At 38.8% G+C, this 20,308-nt stretch overlaps 1 protein-coding gene across 5 annotated transcripts in view; it reads left to right on the top strand.

The window, feature by feature from the left end:
* Positions 1–20,308, top strand: part of TRPM3 (transient receptor potential cation channel subfamily M member 3) — a 597,865-nt gene that overhangs the window by 165,186 nt on the left and 412,371 nt on the right. The window contains exon 1 of one of the 5 annotated variants that reach the window (XM_032798182.2): positions 19,667–20,081. The exons of the other annotated variants lie outside the window; for them this stretch is intronic. Within the exon in view, the coding sequence (XP_032654073.1) occupies positions 19,992–20,081 (90 nt within the window). The 5' untranslated portion in view covers positions 19,667–19,991. Of the gene's footprint in view, positions 1–19,666; positions 20,082–20,308 lie in introns of those variants that run through there. 5 annotated transcript variants of the gene reach the window in all.

Raw genomic sequence — 20,308 nt, 5'->3', positions numbered from 1 at the left:
CAGAACATGTATGGTTAAACTGCCATTTAGGTCTTCATGAGGAAATAATGGATGCCCATGTTTCACTCTGTTGCCTCCGTATCAAAGCACCTTTGTCTCTACTTATACTATTCTGGCAAGTCTGACTGTACTCAGTGTAGCATTAAAAGGTAAAAAAATAGATGCCTTAAAAATCTAATTAGTTTCAAACTATCCAAGGCCTTATAGGTCAAAAAAGCCCTCTTAAACTCTAGAAACCAGTGGGCAGCCAGTGAAGATCACAGAGCAGAGATATGTGCTGTCATTGAGAGTCACCATTTAGCACAAGGGCTGCCATATTCTGCATCAGCTGAAGCTTCAGTAGATTTAATGTATTGCCCCATGTAGAGCACTTTGCAGTAACCCAGTCTCAAGGTGGCAAAGGCATGGCTCATAGTACTAAGAACGGCATCTGGAAGAAAGTCACAACATTCTGGCTAGGGACCAATGGTTATATTAATAATAATAATAAAAAAAAGCTTTCATGGGCACTGATATACGTGACAGACCCAGACCAGTGGGGTACAGGAGTCTGGTAGAGGGCAAATATACTGGTCACCGGATGAGTAGTTTTCTGTTCCCTGAGGGACCAGAGCAGGGGCTGCACTAGAGTAACCAGAAACCTGCTAGAAACCAATTAAGGCAGACAGGCTGATTAGATCACCTGCACGCCAATCAAGGCAGGCTAATCAGAGGCACCTGGGTTTAAAAGGAGCCTTACTTCAGTTTGTGGTGGGCGTGCGAGGAGCTTGAGAGTGCGAGGCTGTGCTGCTGAGGACTAGGGAGTAACAAGGCGTTAGTCAGAACACCAGGAGGAAGATCCTCTGGTGGAGGATCAAGAAAGGTGTTTGAAGGAGGCCAGGGGAAGTAGCCCAGGGAGTTGTAGCTGTCATGCAGCTGTTACAAGAGGCACTACAGCAGCTTCTGCAAACCACAGGGCCCTGGGCTGGAACCCGGAGTAGAGGGCAGGCCCAGGTTCCCCCCAAACCTCCCAACTCCTGATCAGACACAGGAGGAGTTGACCCAGACTGTGGGTTCCACTAGAGGGGAAGATCACTGAGGTGAGCAAATCTGCCAATAAGCGCAGGACCCAGCAAGGTAGAGGAGGAACTTTGTCACATATACAACACGTTTTATTTTATCTGCAATTCATTTTCACTAAATGATCTGAGTTTTTAAAGTGATCACATTTTTAATAATGCAATACTGTGACAGTTGTCTGGGAGTTTGACCTGAGAGAGGATTTCAAGAGTGAGATATGAAAAAGTATACAGTGTTGTGTTTGTGCAATGACAAATAATTGCATTGTTGATAATAACCATAAACTCTAATGCCCAAGTAGACTAAAAACATTACTCACTGAAATATTAGGGGCATAGATGCCATGCTGATGGCTGTGATATAAAAACACAAATAAATTAGACAAAGAGCCAGAAATATGAGGTGCTTATCTGGAGTAGGACAAATTCAAAATGTACTCTCCTTTCCATACGTAAATTGTTATGAAAATGTAACTAAGTACATTCTGGATTGAGCTATTCCTTTGAACTCTGATTTAATTCCTGTTTAAATTGAGGGAAATACTCCCACTGATTTCAATTAGTTTTGGATTTGGCCTGTGGTTATCTTCTTTTCTATCATATTTTGAAACCATGTAATCAGTGGTGGGATGTAGGATGAGCTACTATAAATTTTCACTGCTTGCATTTTTTGAAAGAAAATAGTCCCTTTGCAAAGATTCCAGCTCACTGTCTCTCATTAGTTGCTGCAAATGTTTTGTGCACTTCATGTCTTTTTAGATATGACTATTGATTAAAGTTACACACATTAGTAATCCTGATTCTCTGCTGAAAATTCAAGAAACATCATTTGTGTTGTGTGCCACTTAGTATTAAGATATATTGACCAAAACTACTTATGCTTGTGTTTTTTCCTTCAGAGGTATTTCAGATTTAGTGATGCAAAGTTTGTGTCATTTGAGGGTGACTAAACTACACAGCTAGAGTGCATAGGCATCTACATAAACAGCCCAGTAATACTGAGATATCGTTGGAGATCTGTATAGATATTTAAATATATTGTAACATCTGTGTGATTTGACAAGTGATACTTAAATGATAATTCACAATTCAGGGCTAATGAAAAGATTCATCCTTTCTATTGACCTGAAAATAATTTTCTTTAATGTTAATGTATTCCGTGTCACAATGCTTTGAGGACTGAACATTTTTATTGCCATTACTTACAGATACATTTTCAAAATACAGCATAGGAAGGAAATAATGCCTAGCCTTATTTAGATGGATCCCATTTATTCTGCATACTAAGTTTTTTGTATACTTCACCCTTTCACATTACTTCAACAATTTATCTTCTGATGATCTGTCAGTAACTTTACAAAATTAACTGGACTCTTTGCCTTTATTAGATAACAAAACAATGTATTGTCACAGAAAGAAAGGGGGAAATGAATGTTATACATGCAAGTAAAAGTAGAACTTTATTATGGGTGCAATGAATTTTGAGGTGTTTTGAAAGCTATAACACTACATCCTATGGAGATAAGTAGAAGGCAAAATAAAGATTAAATTCTTTATTACAGAGTCTGTTGAAATTTCACAAAAGTTGCAGGTGGTAGCTCTGGTCTCCTACACAAATTCTTATGGTTTTGGCAATCACCTTCTGCTTATCTCAGTTGACTGGTAATTCCTTGTCTCCCCTATTTTCTTCCTAGCAGAAACTGTTTTGCTTTATTGTTATGCACAGTTACATTACATTGTTTTGCACCAAGTCATTGCCGCATTTCAGTTTTGGGTTAAGTGATCCTTTTATAGTCGTAGATTAAAGGCTGCTATCCTTTCATTTGCATATGCGCAACCCTCAATTTATGTGGGAGCTGCATACACATGATTGACATGATCATCAGGCCCCAGTTTTAGGCCTTGATCCTATATCAGTGTGTACTAACACAACTCTGTACTTGCTGGGAGCCCCATTGACATCAGTCTCGTTGTAGCTATTTTGTATGATCAGGTCTACATTTCAGACTAGACGGATATTACCCATAATGCTTAGTAATGAGAAAATTACTTAGATTTTTAAATGGGCTATTGCCTCCAGGTTGAGTTTTGCACTTATCACATGGTCTCAGTTCTGACTGTCTCAGACTGGTGGTGACAGTGAGATTTTCACATATATGTAGCCACTTTCCCAAGTTGTGGCTTAAGCCTCCTCCCATTTCTCTCCCTAGTGCCTACTACCTCTAGCATTTGGAACAGCTTCTCCCCTCTCCATGTGTGGCTCCAGTCCTGAGTTTTTTCTTAGCACCTACGTGCCTCCATTCAAAGTGACACCTCACTGTGCCTGATACTCAAGGGACAGCTCCCTTGAGAAATCACTTCAGTTACTACTAGCTGGCAAGGAATGTAAAGCCCTGGACACACATGACAACAAGGTAAACAAAACAAACATCAGCAAATGCATGGCACAACAATAACAGCACAACAGAGGAGGGACTTGGTTGGGCACAGGAAAATAAGATCCAGCGAAGGAAAGGGTAAAGGTTAACCAGTAATTAATAAACATCAATAAATAAGCCAGTTCCCTGACTCCTAAAACTCTTAAGCTCCTCCAACCACTCCACCTTCCCTGACTTGTAATGCAGGAACCACCCAAGCTGTTCAAAATCTCAGAACAATGCAAAAACTCCCTTTGAGGGAAAGCAAATTCAGCAGAGACTGACCATGCTTGCGCTTTCTCAGCTTCCAAACTTACCCCTCGCTCCTTTTCTTTGGCTAAAGCCAGGCTGTCTTTTCCCCAGTTAACTTGCTGGAGTCCGTGCAGCCAGGTCTGTTGTTGGTTCAGTGCACTGCTTGTCCAGATCACCACATGCTGATGCTTCATCGTGTGGATACTCCACAGTTCTGTATGTCTTTTTCTTTTAAATATTGGTACTAATGTGCTCTTTGTCCAGGCATCATCTTCAGTCTTTATGATAAAAGTAAACAATTATTTCAATATGTACATGTTTACTAGCCCCCAGTTTTCCGTATTTCTGCTGGGTATGCCATTGGGGCCAAGAGTATTCTTATTTTTCATGTTGCTCAAGGCTTCTCTAACTTCTAGGACTGGTACCACCAGACCCAGGTTTGTTTTTTATTATACATCTTGGTTTTCTTGGATTCTTTTCATTCATAAACCTTTCAAAGTAACTTCTCCACTGTTTCTTAATCTGGTTCTCATTGGCTAACATGCTTCCACTTTCATCTTTAACGACTTTGATTTCATCAGTGTCTTTAGTTCTCTGGTCATGAGTGTTTGCCAGTCCATATATTTTTTTAACTCAACCTTCTTCATGTCAATATTGTAATATAAATCGGGGGAAATATACACATTACTCAGCATATACACTAAAATGCTGGAAGAGCTCTTTCGTGCTCTGATCATGAAAAGCTTGCAGAAAGCACAGAAATAAAGTTTGGAGTGGAGTTGATAGAGCAGAAAAACAGCGTCCAACACTCCTCCTCAACTCAGTTTATCTAACATGCCCCTGAAAGTAAAATCTAGGCAGAACTGGGCCCAACAAATGTACATATGAGTGAAACTCATTTGCTTTGTAGATTTCCTCCACTTAGTGGCAGATCATGTGATGCTATCTACTTCTCCTTGATAATGATTGATAGAGATTAGTAGTAATTTATACGGCACTTTTGGAGGCTCTAATTTTCAAAAGAAATTAGATGGTTTTTCTTCTTTTGAGAAAATATTAGCTGAAAGAGGCTGTTTTTTCATCTGTTGTGTGCCTGGTAATCCCGGGTACCTCATGCTGGCCAAAAAAACAAAAACAAACTTTATCAGTATCTTAATGTTGATGCAAAACGCAGGGTTCTCTTCCCCCCGCCTCCTATTCATCTACTATTATTTTCCCCACACCACCTTTTTTATTTAATCCACATCACAGAAATACTCAAACAAGCACGCTTTAAGTGTTTAAGTTCTTAAACTTACATTTTATACCAAACATTACTCAGCGTCACGCTGCTGAGGTATGGCATCTGGTTGAAATATCAACTCATATTAACTCATCAAATATTAGCTCATGGTGACTGACTAAATATTGAACAGTTATTATGTATGCCTAAAGTATGTAAGTAATGTCATGTTGTCATGTGGGTGTTAACCATATCAGGAATTGCATAATTAGACACATCTATTTCTGCTTGAAAGCACATGGAATAAATGCACATCCATGGAATCATTTATTCAGACTGCTAAATTAACCATATCATCTAGAATAGAGTGAGCAAAATATTCTGTACTCTTAAAATAAAAAGTTAGGTATTTGATTGTAAAATCTCCCCTCTACCATGATGCCTGTAAAGCACTTGATAATCACTAGGCAGTTGGTATGGTGTGGCTCCTACTTATTACACTTAATTTTCCTCACTGTTGTGTTATCATATTCTTTTATTGTAAGCTGTTGGAGAAAGCACTCTCCTTTTGTTATGTGTATAGTGCCAAGCCCAATGTGGGTTAGGGCCTCAGTTACTGCAGTAGAAATATTTAATAATAATAATCAGACCAGTTATTTTAATTTTAATTAGGGTTACATTTTATCCTCAGAGAGTTGCAGTCATCCATTCACTCAGGGGCCTATATTTCAGGTAGGCCATTACGCTATTTCCCTGTGAGAGTCCACAGACATGTTAAGGATCTGGACTGGAGCCTAAAACAGTCAATTCAGTTCAGAAGAGTTTCCACAGAGGCCATCATTGTTGGCAACTTGTGTGTTCCAAGCTTGAGGATGATCCCTCCTTCCTCCACTTAAAAAAAAAAAAAAAAAAAGATGGCAGGCTGTTCCAGGAATAGACAATGATGAGATAACTGTGCTTCTGTCCTGTCACTTCTGTGGTGTTGTCCCTCTCTCTTTCTAAGAAAGGTGATGACTTTTTATTCCACAATAGACATCAAGGGAATGTTTTACTTTTGACATGTCAGTTTTGAAATTTGCAGGAGGTATGCTCATTCACTCAGTTTTATAGTTAGAAATTCCATGGTTCAGTATGTTATACAACACATTGTGCCTTTTTAATTTCATTGTAGAGAGCAGTTATGCATAACAGAGATTTGGATTTTTAGCGGTACCTGGCCTGGTGAAACCAGGCCCCTCTCTCCAAGGGATTTAAAGATGGATTGGCTGTGCACAAACCACTCCAGATGGAATGCCATTAGGAAAAACAGTGGCAATGAGATTGGAACCTTAGAAACATAAATTTATTTCATACAGTGTCTATTAGTGCTTTTTTTGCTGTCAAACTGTGACTTGCTGATACTGAATGACTGAATCATTTGGGAGTTCAGTCCCCACTGTACTTTAACATTAGAGTTAAAAGCCTGTACGTTATCTTGTTGTTGAAGAAAATGTTTTCCTTCTGATAGGATTAGTTTCAAACCACTGCATATACTTTTTCGCTGTGTTCTTGAATATTGTAGAAATATTGCATATTATGCCAAATAAAACACTGGATTAGCAAACCATCTTATTTTGTTACTTCCTTTACAGTAATTTATGTGAGATGTAGTGAAACTACTATATGGAGCTCAAATATAAATTTGGGTTGTCATGGATACACACGAGAAGGCTTTCTTTATGAATTTATTATGAGTCTGACAATTTATTTTTAGCACATACAGTAGTTTCTCCTACAGAGAGAAATGATGTAATGAGGTTCATTATTGTTACTCTTATTGAACCTAACTACATTGCCCTTTTCTTTTTCTTTTCACAATCCAAAGATATTTTAAAGCCTACATGCACACTGTATTGTCTGACGTCAAAATGGCTGATCAGGGATCTAAGGTTTTCTTTCACTTGACTCTTTGAGTGCCAATGAACCAAAGATGCTCAAAGTGTAAATTGGATTTTGCTTACAAACAGTTAGCAGGTTAAAGTGCTACTGTAAAATAATCAAGCAGAAAAAGGCATGCTTTTGGATTTGCAAATGTTCCAACTGCTGTTTGCTGCCTTAGTAATTAAATTAGATGAGGTATACAACAAAAAGCTGCATGAGCTAAATAATTTATAGAACTTTCTCATGTCAGTAAATAACTTCTAGTGCTGTGTGTTCTACTTTACATATGCAATGAAGTACAGCATGCACTTTGTTCAATATGCTGGTCTCTTATTTCTGAAAAATATTGGTTAATCAAATATCAGGAATCTTGAGGGATTATTATATCAGAGAAAATGGGGGGAAATAAAAAGAGGAATTCAATAAGGATAATTCACAATAATAAAAAGAAAAGTAAATTAAGGAAAACCTGGACTCCTTTAAAATTTACCTCTTAAAACATATAATGGAATTACAGCTTACTTAGTAAGTTGCCTCTTTTGTGGATATTTAAATATCAGAATAAAAAAAAAAACTCTTGAAGGAATTGAGCAACATTGTTTGAAAATCAGTGAGCAGCTACACAAGTAGCAGACAAATACACACACCCAAAATTCAGACTGGTTATTTGGGTTGCGTTTTAAATGCAGAATTCAGAGTGGTAGCCATGTTAGTCTGTATCAGCAAAAAGAACAAGGAGTACTTGTACTTGTACAAATTTCCACTACATGCATCCAACGAAGTGGGTATTCACCCACGAAAGCTCAGTCTATAAGGTGCCACAGGACTCTTTGCTGCTTTTAAGGAGTGCTTGTGGCACCTTAGAGACTAACAAATTTATTTGAGCATAAGCTTTCATGGGCTAAAACCCACTTCATCAGATCTCTTGTGTGGACTGGTCCAGGCTGAGGTTGATGGTGGGATGGAAATTGTTGAAATCATGGTAGAATTCCTCAAGGGCTTCTTCTCCATGGGTCTAGATGATGATGATGTCATCAGTGTAGCACAAGCAGAGTAGGGACGTTAAGGGATGAGAGCTGAGGAATCGTTGTTCTAAGTCAGTCATAAAAATGTTGGCATACTGTGGGGCCATGCGGGTATCTCTAAGCTCTAAGATATAACCACATTTGCTCCAATCCCTCAGACAGAGACAAATACCTACAAGATCTCTATCAAGCATTCTTAAAACTACAATACCCACCTGATGAAGTGAAGAAACAGATTGACAGAGCCAGAAGAGTATCCAGAAGTCACCTGCTACAGGACAGGCCCAACAAAGAAAGTAACAGAATGCCACTAGCTGTCACCTACAGCCCCCAACTAAAACCTCTCCAGCGCATCATCAAGGATCTACAACCTATCCTGAAGGACGATCTCTCACTCTCTCAGATCTTGGGAGACAGGCCAGTGCTCGCTTACAGACAGCCCCCAGCAAATACTCACCAGCAACCACACACCACGGAACAAAAACACTAACCCAGTATCCTATCCTTGCAACAAAGCCCGTTGCCAACTCTGTCCACATATCTATTCAGTGGACACCATCATAGGACCTAATCACATCGAGCCTCTGATAGCACGGCTGTTCACCTGCACATCTACAAACATGATATATGCCATCCTGTGCCAGCAATGGCCCTCTGCCATGTACATTGGCCAGGTTGGACGGTCTCTATGCAAAAGAATAAATGGGCACAAATCAGAGGTCAAGAATTATAACATTCAAAAACCAGTCTGAGAACACTTCAACCTCCCTGGTCACTTGATTACAGACCTGAAAGTTGCAGTCCTCCAACAAAAAAAACTTCAGAAACAGACTCCAAGAAACTGCACAATTGGAATTAATGTGCAAACTGGACACCTTTAAATTAGGCCCGCATAAAGACTTACTTTGTGTAATGACCCATTTCCGCCTACTGTTACTCATACCTTGTTGTCAACTGTTGGAAATGGGCCATCCTGATCATCACTACAAAAGTTTTTTTTCCACTCCTGCTGATAATAGCCCACCTTAACTGATTACTCTCATTATAATTAGTATGGCAACACCCATTTTTTCATGTTCTCTGTGTGTGGGTGTGTGTGTATATATATCTTCCTACTGTATTTTCCACTGCATGCATCCAATGAAGTGAGTTTTAGCCCACAAAAGCTTATGCTCAAATAAATTTGTTGGTCTCTAAGGTGCCACAAGACTCCTAGTTCTTTTTGTTAAATACAGAAATAATTTTAAAAACAAATATTAAATGTTTATGCAAATACATTGCATCAGGATTTATTCACTCTCATTTTCCTGATTTCCCCCTCTTTCCTCCTGTCCTTTCCCACCTCAGCATTTTAAGTCATTCTCAAAAACAAAATAAAAATTGCAAATTAGCTTGCAGGCTGTGGCATATTGGCACACACAGAAGAATGACCCTTTGTTCCATTAAAAAATCACTAGGGCTATTTTCTCAAATTTTAAAAAGTGAAATATGTGTTCTGTTGACAACAGGAACTTTAAGCGTAACAGGATAGGGGACATAAAGCATCATGTCAACAAAACCAGCAGAATCAATTCATTTTCCTAGAAGTGGGCACATAAATCAAAGGAGAGAGATTCTGTCCTTGGTTATTAAGTAGTGCTAAAAGCATATAAGTAGAGAACCAAATCTCAAACTCATGGGTGAATCTGTCCTGCTAGGCATAATGCACTGTTTACTTTTATATAGCCATTTGATAACAATATAAAATAGGATTCACAGAAATAAGAATTCATTTGTCCCTAAAAATTCAGAGTCATAGTGATAATAGAGGTAGGGTTTGAATTTACAGGCTACTTAGAAGAGGATTCTTTGCTCAGAGAAGAGCTCCAGTGACTACAATGTAAATACTCAATAAGGACTATGCTCATGAATAGAAGTTTCAAGGTCAAGCCCATAGGATTGTCATGGCATGAAACCTTCAAAACCTGCAACAAATGTTCTCATTTTTCTCCATAAGATAGAAAGTAATTTTATTAGTTTTTTTAATGCTATAATTATGAAGGCATCTGTTGTGGCTCCAAAGTTAAGATTCAGTTGAGTTTTGCAGTTAAAGCGGGGATTCAGCATCTTACGTATGGAAAAATAGACTATCCATCTCAAAATTAGAGCACTTACTCTGAGTATAGAATGAATTTTCTGCAACTTTTCAAGTAAATCTGTGTATTAGTTTAATATTAATTATAAAATCAGTTAAGAAATGTATTAGACCGCATCAGAGAGAGGTTTTATAATAGCCGTAAGACTTAGGCATAGTGAGATAGTAGAAATCATATTTTTAGGATGTTTACAGAAAGCAATAAAGTAAGTGAAATTACATTTTTCCCAACTGATCTACACCAATTTCCTTTTCTTTCCCTGTTTTCTTTCCTTTTTTGGTTGCTACAACCAACCAGTCTGTCTCCTCATTAGACAAGCAAACAAGCACGTGTGGACTAATATGCATCAAGGTTGGTGGCATGACTGTTTTAAATGAATGAATTTATTTAGTCTGAGGAACATTATAGCGCTATTGTTGTTTCATAAGTTAAATTCGAAGGATAGCTTGAGAGTTTCTTTTGCAAAGCAATGTTACACCACATTTTGTTCAGTTTCTGATTTAAAAAATTAAAAACTTATTAACATGGAATTATTACTACCCTCCACACATTGCAGAGGATTATACACAGAAGCACTCAGTAAATAGGCCCCATAAGTAATGCATTTCAAAAGAAGGCTTTGGGAATATGACTAATAGCTCTTAAAAACAGACCAATTTTATGAAATGTTAAAATGTGAAATTTACATGTTGTAGTATAAAAGATTATTTCTGAGTTTAATTGCTGATCCCCTGACTTCCATGGCTTGGCTCCTGCAAGCAACTGAGCTATACGAGCTACATATAGACTTTTAGAAGAAAAATTGTTCAAATCCTTAAAGCAAATTTCTCATAGAAAACCACCATTAATGGAGCCTCTTTTGCCTTTACTGATAGGAAATGCTGTTGACACTGGAAAATTAGACGTTAGTGTTCCACTGTTAAACTCAAATAGGGTGTTATTGTCACAGTGGGAATCTCACAAACACAAGCAAGCACGGATCTTTCAAGGGTCTTGTTATGTGTCATACCAACTGTTATGTTCACAGCACACAAACAGAGAAATTGCAAGGTCAGTCTTTTATTTCTTAAAATCCAGAACCGCAGCACACAAGAACCGAAAACAGAGAGAGCTAGCTGTTCCATAAGACAGAGGCACAACTCGCCACACTGTGCTTTAGACTGGCTTTTTGCAGACTGCTTCCTGAAAGACCCAGATCACATGCTTTCTTATGGGGCCCACTTGCCTGCAAGCAGGACCAGGAATCCCCCTCCCTCCTCACCCCTGAAATGTAAAGTGATATTTGATCATTTTAACTTAGTTTTCAATATGCTATACCAGGTTACAAAATGGAATTAGAAATAGTCTGTTGTGTAAGGCAGTGTGGTTGATTTCTGTGTTTCCAGTTCTTCGTGTGACTGATATGTTTGTATAGGGTTGGGAGGACTTCTGGTAATTCAATGCTCACAGCTTGTCTCATCTTGTACCTCCATCTCCCATCATGCTTGCAGAACCCTGTCATCTGACAATGGCAAGCTGAGACTACTGCTTATGCAAACATATGCTTGCTTTACTGTTGCTTCATCCCATTGCCATCCACCTAGTTCTTCTGTTTCGTGTGCAGTGTGTCTCGGTATAAACATAGTCCCTGCACCAGAAAATGAATTGTCTGTCTTTTTACTACACATTTGAATAGTGTTAGGCCTAATGCACACAAATAATAATTGGAAAAAGTAATTTCAGAAACATTTTCTAAGGTAGAAAAGGCATTTTCTTGTTATGATTTTCTATGATATCCAGAATTTGTGCCACTATCTGAGTGTCAAGCATCAGAGGGGTAGCCGTGTTAGTCTGGATCTGTAAAAGCAGAAGAGAGTCCTGTGGCACCTTATAGACTAACAGACATATAGGAGCATGAGCTTTCGTGGGTGAATACATGTCTGATGCATGTAGTGGAAATTTCCAGGGGCAGGTATCTGTATGCAAGCAAGAAGCAGGCAAGTGTGTTTATGGGTTTTTTAATGAAAAGACCTATATATTTCTCAAGCATGCACAAGTGCAGTATGTAGGGAAACGTATCAGTGTTGGATGTGCATAACAAATCATAAAATTTTGAATACGGAATTTGTTACAGATATAAATTTGAAGTCCATAGGGCTCAGTAAGGTTTCATAATAGTTCAAAAAGAGAAAGTATGTACATTTTTAAATCACAATGGTCTTATTTCATAATTTAGTTAACTCCTTTTTTCATATTTTTCCTTTTTGTTTATTTTATGGAGCTTTCTGATCTGAATCTCCCTTTTAAAGTCCTTTGATGTTTTGCAAAGAAAAAATATTAGCTGTTACAGCTGGGCCACTTCTCGCTTAGGAGGATCAACTATTTCACAGGCCAAACTTCTTTGTACTAGCTGACAACAGTCACCAGTGCTCAAAATGCCTGTGAAGTGTAATGATGGAATCTTGGTAACAGTAACTTTTGAATGGATTATAGTTTTCAGTCATTGACATCTGTGAAAACTGACGTCTCTCTGAAACATCCATAGAAAGGGTTTTAGTGGTGCTTCCTAATGCATAGTATTCCAGGACATCTTTGTAATTAATATTTACGTCTTTCAGAAGACTACTTGTTATGTTGGTTGTTAGCGATATAACTTTAGGTGAAAGGCTGATATTGACAAACTCTCTTCACCTACTTCTAGGTTACTTTTCATCACTGCAAGCATTTCCTCTTAAGTATAGAGTTGTTCCTTTTTGTTTGTTCTTTGGTGATAGTTTTATTTACTGGAACAGACCCTTAGCTATATGGATTCTCTTGCAGTATTAATTCCTGTCTGTCTGTCTCTCACACTCTGTTACACAGCTAACTGAATAACAAGCTAGAGGCACTCCTGGGTCAGCTGGCTTTTCTGCTGAATATTAAAGACAGCAAGATGTTAACAGAGATGAGTATCCTCAGGTAGATGGATATTGTGACAGTGAAGGGGAGCAGCAGGATTCTCTCACCTTCCAATCAAATGAATCTGGGCTGAGTGATAACAGGAGAATAGTCAGCTGAGATAAGATGTCTGAGGTGACCATTCTGGGATAAGACACCTTATGTTGCCCTAAGCAACTTGGGGATGATAGAGATGGTACAAAAGATATGGGCTATAGGATGTAGTATTGATCCAGATGGTCAAGGACTAGACAAACAAGTGGTAAATGTCTACAAAGTGATGTAGATAGCATGATGTGTGCACAGTTATGGACAAAGAGCAGGTGCCAAATGACCACCTGGACAGGCACTGCTAGATGCAGTATAAAGGGAGACTGTGAGGATGTGTACTTTTTAAATCTCAAACAAGAAGTCAGGTAGCACAGATCTGGGTAAATTTCTAGGCAGAATCTCTGCAAGGAAGTAGAGAGACAGAACAGCTTTTAGAGATGGATATTACTGTTTTCCTTATTCTACTAAAATTCTTTGTTCAGTGTTGGAAGAAAATGTAACAGTGTTTGTAATTCTTTGCCATTCTCATGTGGCACAGGACTCCATTAAAACTAAATGTGACTGTATACATTTACATTACTGAAGCAAGTGAGGTATATGTTGCAGAAAGTTGTCACTCTGTCTCTGTCCACTGTCCTTTTAAATGCAGAGGAGCTCCTTGCCTACTGCAAGGCTGTTGCCATTTTGTTTCTCACTTCATATGCATAACAGCACTGGGGAAATCACTGTGTTTCTCTTGTATGCAAACTTTATATTTGTTTTTGCTTGCTTTATTGACGTAAGTGATCGAGACTAAAAAAGTTCACGTGGTAACCTGATGGTTAGAACAAGGAACTGGAAATGAAGTTTACTGGGTTCCATTCCATGCTCTGCTTATTAATTTTCTGTGTTAATATAGGCAATTCACTTTGTCTCTCTCTCTCTCTCTCTCTCTCTCTCAATTTACTCATCTCAGAAATTAGGTACTAGATGACCTAACATAAATGATTCACTGGGGCACTAAATGGGACAAGTAAATACAAAGTACTAAATAACAAAAATGAGAGCATGTAATTGCATGAGAATACAAAATGTAACAGACAAATATAAAAATGTTACGTGGCTGTGCGCAACAAAAGTCAGAAAAATACTGCAGTACTCGGGTGAGGACTTAGACTTATGGCTGATTAGTATCAATGGAAAGGAAATCTAACATTCTTTTTGCCCTTCCCTCTCAACCAGAAGTTTAGAAAAGTGACTTTTGAGGGAAAATGATCTGACTGTGTATTCTAGAAAAGTAAGTATTAAAAGGACATATGACAAGCTTTTCAATACATTGAAAGGATAGGCATACAATAGAAATATTCAAATATTAATGTTAACAGCACTCCGTAATATATAGTTAACAAGGAAACAGCAAAGAGCCTAAACATTTTTGTTCAAATTATATTAAGGGTACATTTATAAATAGTTAATTGTTATAAATTGTTAGACTCAAGTTGCTCAATAGGTTGTCTGTAACCATGGTCATATGTAACCATTTATTTGTATGTGCTTGTAACACTCTATCATACGTGATATTAATGTCTAGATTTAGAACATGTTTGTAACATCAATCATTTATCAACACTTTATCTAGCCTTAATATAATAGGACCACCCTGTGGGTGGGTGGGTGTGCGTGCACACACACACGGAATAGTGAATTTGTGAACTGTCTTACCAAAGGTATCAGAAGGAAAGAGCAGCAAAGCCATGTTCCAAAAACACCTAACAGCAAGAGCTGTGCAAAACTTCAATCAATTATTTATTCTAAATCCAAAAAACAGGCTGAGCTGCACATGAGTTACACAAGCTTCAAGTAAGTCTGGGCCAATTTGTGTGTTAAGATGGATGCCACATTAAACTTAGGGAGTTCAGATGAGTTTTGTGGCATGTTCACATTTCCAGTTTGTTAGAACACAACTTTCTGGGGATGCAAAAACATGCAAAGCACAGTGGAAAAAACAGTTAGCACTGAATCTTGTAAACTTAAATTTAAAGATACTGAACAAAGATGGTTACTATACCGTATTTGTGAACAATAGCTGCTACTTATATACTGCAGGGGTGACCACCCTGTAATACTGGAGGACAGTGTTGTCAAGAAGAAAACTTTTATTTGATTATGGTTTAGGAAACATTTTCAATTCATACTCTGTGACTTTTAAACTCAAGCTTCTGAATCAACCCTGTGACTAAAGACAAGTTGGCAGGGGGCTTCAGGAGTTACTCTCCTGTGAGCTGCAAGCTTTGAGCAGCTGTTCTCTTCTCTGTATCTGCTGCTCAGCAGTTCCCATCCTGACCATGTGCTGCATTATAGGGAAGGAGACATGAGTTGCTTGGATTGTCTGCTTGCCTGTTGGACTGAGAGCCCCAGGGAGAGCAGGATAGGATAGGAGGTTGGATGACTCTGCCTGAGCTTACAGGAGTGCCTATTAACAAAGGATACTACAGGACAACCCAGGAGAAGGGAAAAGAGGTGAAGCACAGAAACAACAGCCAGTTACACTTCCTTGATTCAGCAGGTAGAGTGCTCTGTCTTGTGCCATCTGGAAACATTTCCCTAGGGACCATGCATCAACTGAAGATACATAGCCAGAGTACAATGCATCCCTTTCTCACACCTGATAGACACCTCTCTCTCTTAACTCCTGGTGCACAGAGTAAGAACCAGCTATGCTAACTTGATGTCTGCTGGAAATTTTCCCATGCTTAGAAAGAACTTGATAATGGTGAGGCAGCTGATGTGCAGGGGACAGCTGCCTATGATGCTGACCAGTACTGTCATATGTCCTTTTGCTCTCCTGTCTGTCTGCATCCACCTGTTGTCTCTCATCCTGTACTTGGATTGTAAACTCTTTAGGGTAGGGACAGTCTTTGTTCTGTGTTTATACAGAGCCTAGCACAAGGGGTCCAGATCTGTGACTGGACCTACTGGACACTCCCTCAGTGCAAAAAATAAGAGGGGAATCTCAAGCAGGGGGCATGCTACTGGCTTCCATTCTGTGTGTGGTGACTGAGTGATGCCAAGGGAATGAGAAACAGGACAGTTTGCTCTTAAATATTTGTTAGCAGCAGCCCTTTGATCTTGTTGATATGTATTTGCCTCCAGGTTAAAATGATTGGCCACAACTAATATACTGTAACCAGTTTGAATTTTATGGATTGTCAACCGTTCTTTCATTATTTAGTATTCTCATATGTGCTGCTTTCGTGTATTGTACCTAGGGATATGTGATATAGTAGATGTTTATGAACACAGGATTGTTATGTGAGATTATGGAAATTGACATAGAAGAGTTTTTAAAAATACTTTCTTTAGGTAACACAGCAATCTTTCTTGTCACCTAGCAGCAGTGGAACTTGCCTTAAATTATGATTTTTACTTGGCAATTGACAAAGTAATAGACTTCACTGCAATGGTAGTGCAGTGAATGTGTCTGAAAGGGGGAACGCTCTAATCTGAACAATGGCAACTGTAACATTTAGTACTGCTGTGTTATAACTGCTTTTAATAGGAGGATGAAGTCTGACATGATTGTTGCACCTCCATAATCTTCTGACGTAAAGACAAGGAGCCTGGTTTTCAAAAGAATTGATCACTCACAGTTACAACAGAATTCAATGACAGCTGCAGGCATGCAGCAGTACAGCTGGTTGAAAATCTTCAGTTTGACACTACCATAGAACCAGAAGCTGACTCTAGATCTCTTGAGTTCCATTCCCATGTCCTATTCACTTCACCATCCTCTCTCTCACTCCCCCTCTCCTCCCTTCTTTCTGCAGGTCTGAATGACTAGACAGGAGGCCAGGTGGTGAAGAAGCAGGCCATGAAAACAAATGGATGCATACTAAACACTACACTGTATAAAAGTGATGGCTTCTAAGCTGCTGTGTGTATCAGAGGGGCATTTGTAGAGCTCTGTCTCAAGCATTTAAAATGCAGTGGAAGCTAAGATGCATTGGACTTAGTATTTTTAGTTTATTAAAACAATCTGTTATATTTTTATTGTGTCATCTGCTCCCTAACCTCCTTAGAGGTTTGTTATCCTACTTTCTTACACAGTGAAGAGAGAGGCAGCATTCTACCATTTTTCCAGTTTCCCTATCTGTAATCCAATCTGTCCATTTAATTTTTCACCAGGTGCCCAATGAAAAAGATGTGGGAAGGGTTTATGGTGGTGATGGTATGTCTTACCAGTGAGCATCCCTGCAGCCTTTTGGAGAAAAAGGTGGGGTTATTCAAGGCTGCAGTTTTTCTACTTTCTTTCCATGGCAAACTCCTCATCCCTCAGTTTAACCATTCAGTGGCACTTATCTACTATTACTTTCCTAACTCAGACAAAAGGATCATGCTGTGCTCCTTTTAAGTACCATGGTATTCAATGTCAAAATTTAGATAAGTTCTTTCTGCCTGGCTTCCCCTTTGCCTCTTTTATTGAGCCCTTAAAAAAATGTCAGGAATTGTTGTAACTCATCAATGGTAGATTTTTACTACTTTTATATTATGTTTACAGTTCAGCTGAAAAAGTAAAATGCATGAGCATTTAAACCCATGTGACATGGGCAAAGGGGCTTGATCACACCCTTTTCCCACTGTGAAGGGGATTAAAAAAAAAAAGCAAAAGCCAGATGCTTTCGCCCAAATTTTGTCAGGAGGAAGGATGTTTGAGCTTTAGGTCTGTCATCTCAATAGCCCTTCAACCTCTCAGAAACCCATCAATCTCTGCACATTTAGGACTGCAGATTTAGGATTATGGGTGAGACCTGGGCAGAGCTATTCTGCTGAATAATTTTTTCCACAAGCCTTGTCTTATTCCATTTCACAATTTGCTCTCAACTTCCCTCTGAATGTGAATTTTTAGTTGGTGCACAGTTAGAAAACCAACCGGGGCTAAGCTCCTCAGGGAGCTCTACCGATATGAAGAGTTGGGGAGAGGGTCAGGAAGGAGCACAGAGACACTTGGCTTCTGCATCAGGCACCAGTTTTCTACAGATGACCACAGATTTGTAGGCTTTACTGAGGGATCTTGAGACATACACAGTGTGAGGGCCATCCATGCCTCCACAAAAGTGGGAGGGTGGGATAAACTATATCCTTGCATCATGTCTTAGAGAGGATAATTCAGAGGATTCTCATTGGGAGCCTGATTCAAATACCATGGAACTCAGTGGAAAGACTCCCATTGTCTTCAGTTGGCTTTGGATCAGGTCCTGCGTTTCCAGCTCTCTTAAAGCCTTGCCCATTTAAGACTATGATTTGGGACCACAAATATTGGTTCATTTTTATTAGTGTGACTCATAGGAACCGATTATAGACATATAGATAGTATAAAAAATGCGCCTATTAGCACAGCCTCACAAAAACAATGTTAATTGAACTGTGCAAAATCCTTAAAGGGTCATTACAATATTTTTGTTCCTTTTTCTTGTTTCTCTCTTTTGGAGACTTTGTCAGATTTAGCTGTGGAATATGGGAATGATGGGTTTAGATAATTACGACTAGAGAAACAATGTCCTTAATAAGGGGAGAGATGTGTAAAATGGAACATGAAAATGCCTTAAGTTTGCCAAATGTCCCCAAATTGAATAAACATCATCTACTGTGAGCCTTAGGAGACGAGAGTGTGAAAAATATTGCTGTTAAAAAGGCGCTGATTATACCCTTCCATATTCTGATTAAAAATAACTGGTTATTCGTGTCACATTGGAAAATTCCAACTACCAGAGCCCAAATTGCTGTAAATCTTTATCATTTTAAGTAGTCACTAGTGTAACCTTTATTAAAATAAAATAAAATCAAGGTTACTTCACCTTCTGTATTACAAAAACTAAAGCACATTAAGTGTTATTAATTGGGCAAACCATGAATTATCTCAAATGGGATTCTACCTTACTATAAGTGTTCCAACATTATACACCTCTTGTATCTGTAAATTGTAAAGTTAAAAGCAAAATAGACTTATGGGTAGTCAACTATTTTTTGTCAAGGTCCAAATTTATAGGTCAGAGTATACTCAAGGTGCTGACTCCAGAGAAAATAACAAATGATGATAATGAGTAAAAGATTTTTGGGGTTTGTACAAAAGTGTCTGGTGCTCTGGATTTGGCCTGCAGTCTGCTTACCTGTGCCCTTAAGTATTTTCCTCAGAGGACTTCTCTCAACAGACCCTTAATTTTAAAAAGTACATTACATCAGGACATAACTCCACTCATTTGCTGATAATTTCTGCAATACGACAGGGCAATAAAATTGATCTGTTTCACATCTCTCTCAATTCATTATGCCAGTTAAATCAAGAAAGTAGTAGTTTTTGTCTTATCAGGCAGAGCTATCTCTCTTCTATCTGAATGTTGGCCCCTCCCCTCATGCTGGTTTATCTTTCCGCACAATGCTTTGTGAAGGAAAGTGGAAGTACCCTATCGCTTGCTTTATTTATGTTCTTTCATTCCATTCTGCCATTCTCTCTCTCTCTCTCTCTCTCTCTCTCTCTCTCTCTCTCTCTCTCTCACACACACACACACACACACACACACACACACACACACACACACACAAATCTGAGGAAAAGCAAATGACTTGGATTCCCTCAGAATGTCTAACCTGCCTGTACTCTGAACGATGTGAGAAAGAGAACAAGCAGCTCTTACTGCAGGTTTTTTCGTGCAGGCTTTCCCTTTCCTTTAAAACAGTGCAGCCCTCCCCTGAGCAGCAGGCTGATTGCTTCCATTCAGCCACATTTGGTATGCATGAGCACTACTGCTCCAAGACAGGAGGTTGCTTTCTTAAGGAGGATCAGTGGCTAAGGCAAATCCACTTTGCCAGCCTTCCAACCAAGTTCCAGGAAGCATCTGTCCTATGGAATTGCAGATGCGGACATGATCAAAATGGGATGTCAAAACTGTGGAGGACCATTTGTTTTGTAGGCATTATAAGGTTTGCAGGTCATTTTCCAGTGGAATTTGTAGAGGGTCATGAGTCAAAATGATGCTCCCCGACCATTAAACTGGACCATTCGGAAGCTATGCCATGCTGCTTTTCTCCCATCTGTCAGACTTCTTAAGGTATTGTAAACTGGTCATTTTACTATAAAACTTATTTTCATCCTCTATTCAGAGTGTTTCAGATTTTGTTACTGGAGGGAATCCAGAAACTTCGCTTTGAATTATTTTTCCTGTCATCTTAGTGCATAAAGATAGCAGAAGTCTGTCTTTATGCATGTGGTATGTTTAACAGAAGTAGAGAGGTCCGAGAGACATTTAACAATGTGAGAATGGAATAAGGGATTATT

Source organism: Chelonoidis abingdonii, chromosome 6, assembly GCF_003597395.2.
Source record: "Chelonoidis abingdonii isolate Lonesome George chromosome 6, CheloAbing_2.0, whole genome shotgun sequence".
Lineage (NCBI taxonomy): Eukaryota > Metazoa > Chordata > Testudines > Testudinidae > Chelonoidis > Chelonoidis abingdonii.
This window is presented reverse-complemented; position numbering and strand designations above follow the sequence as displayed.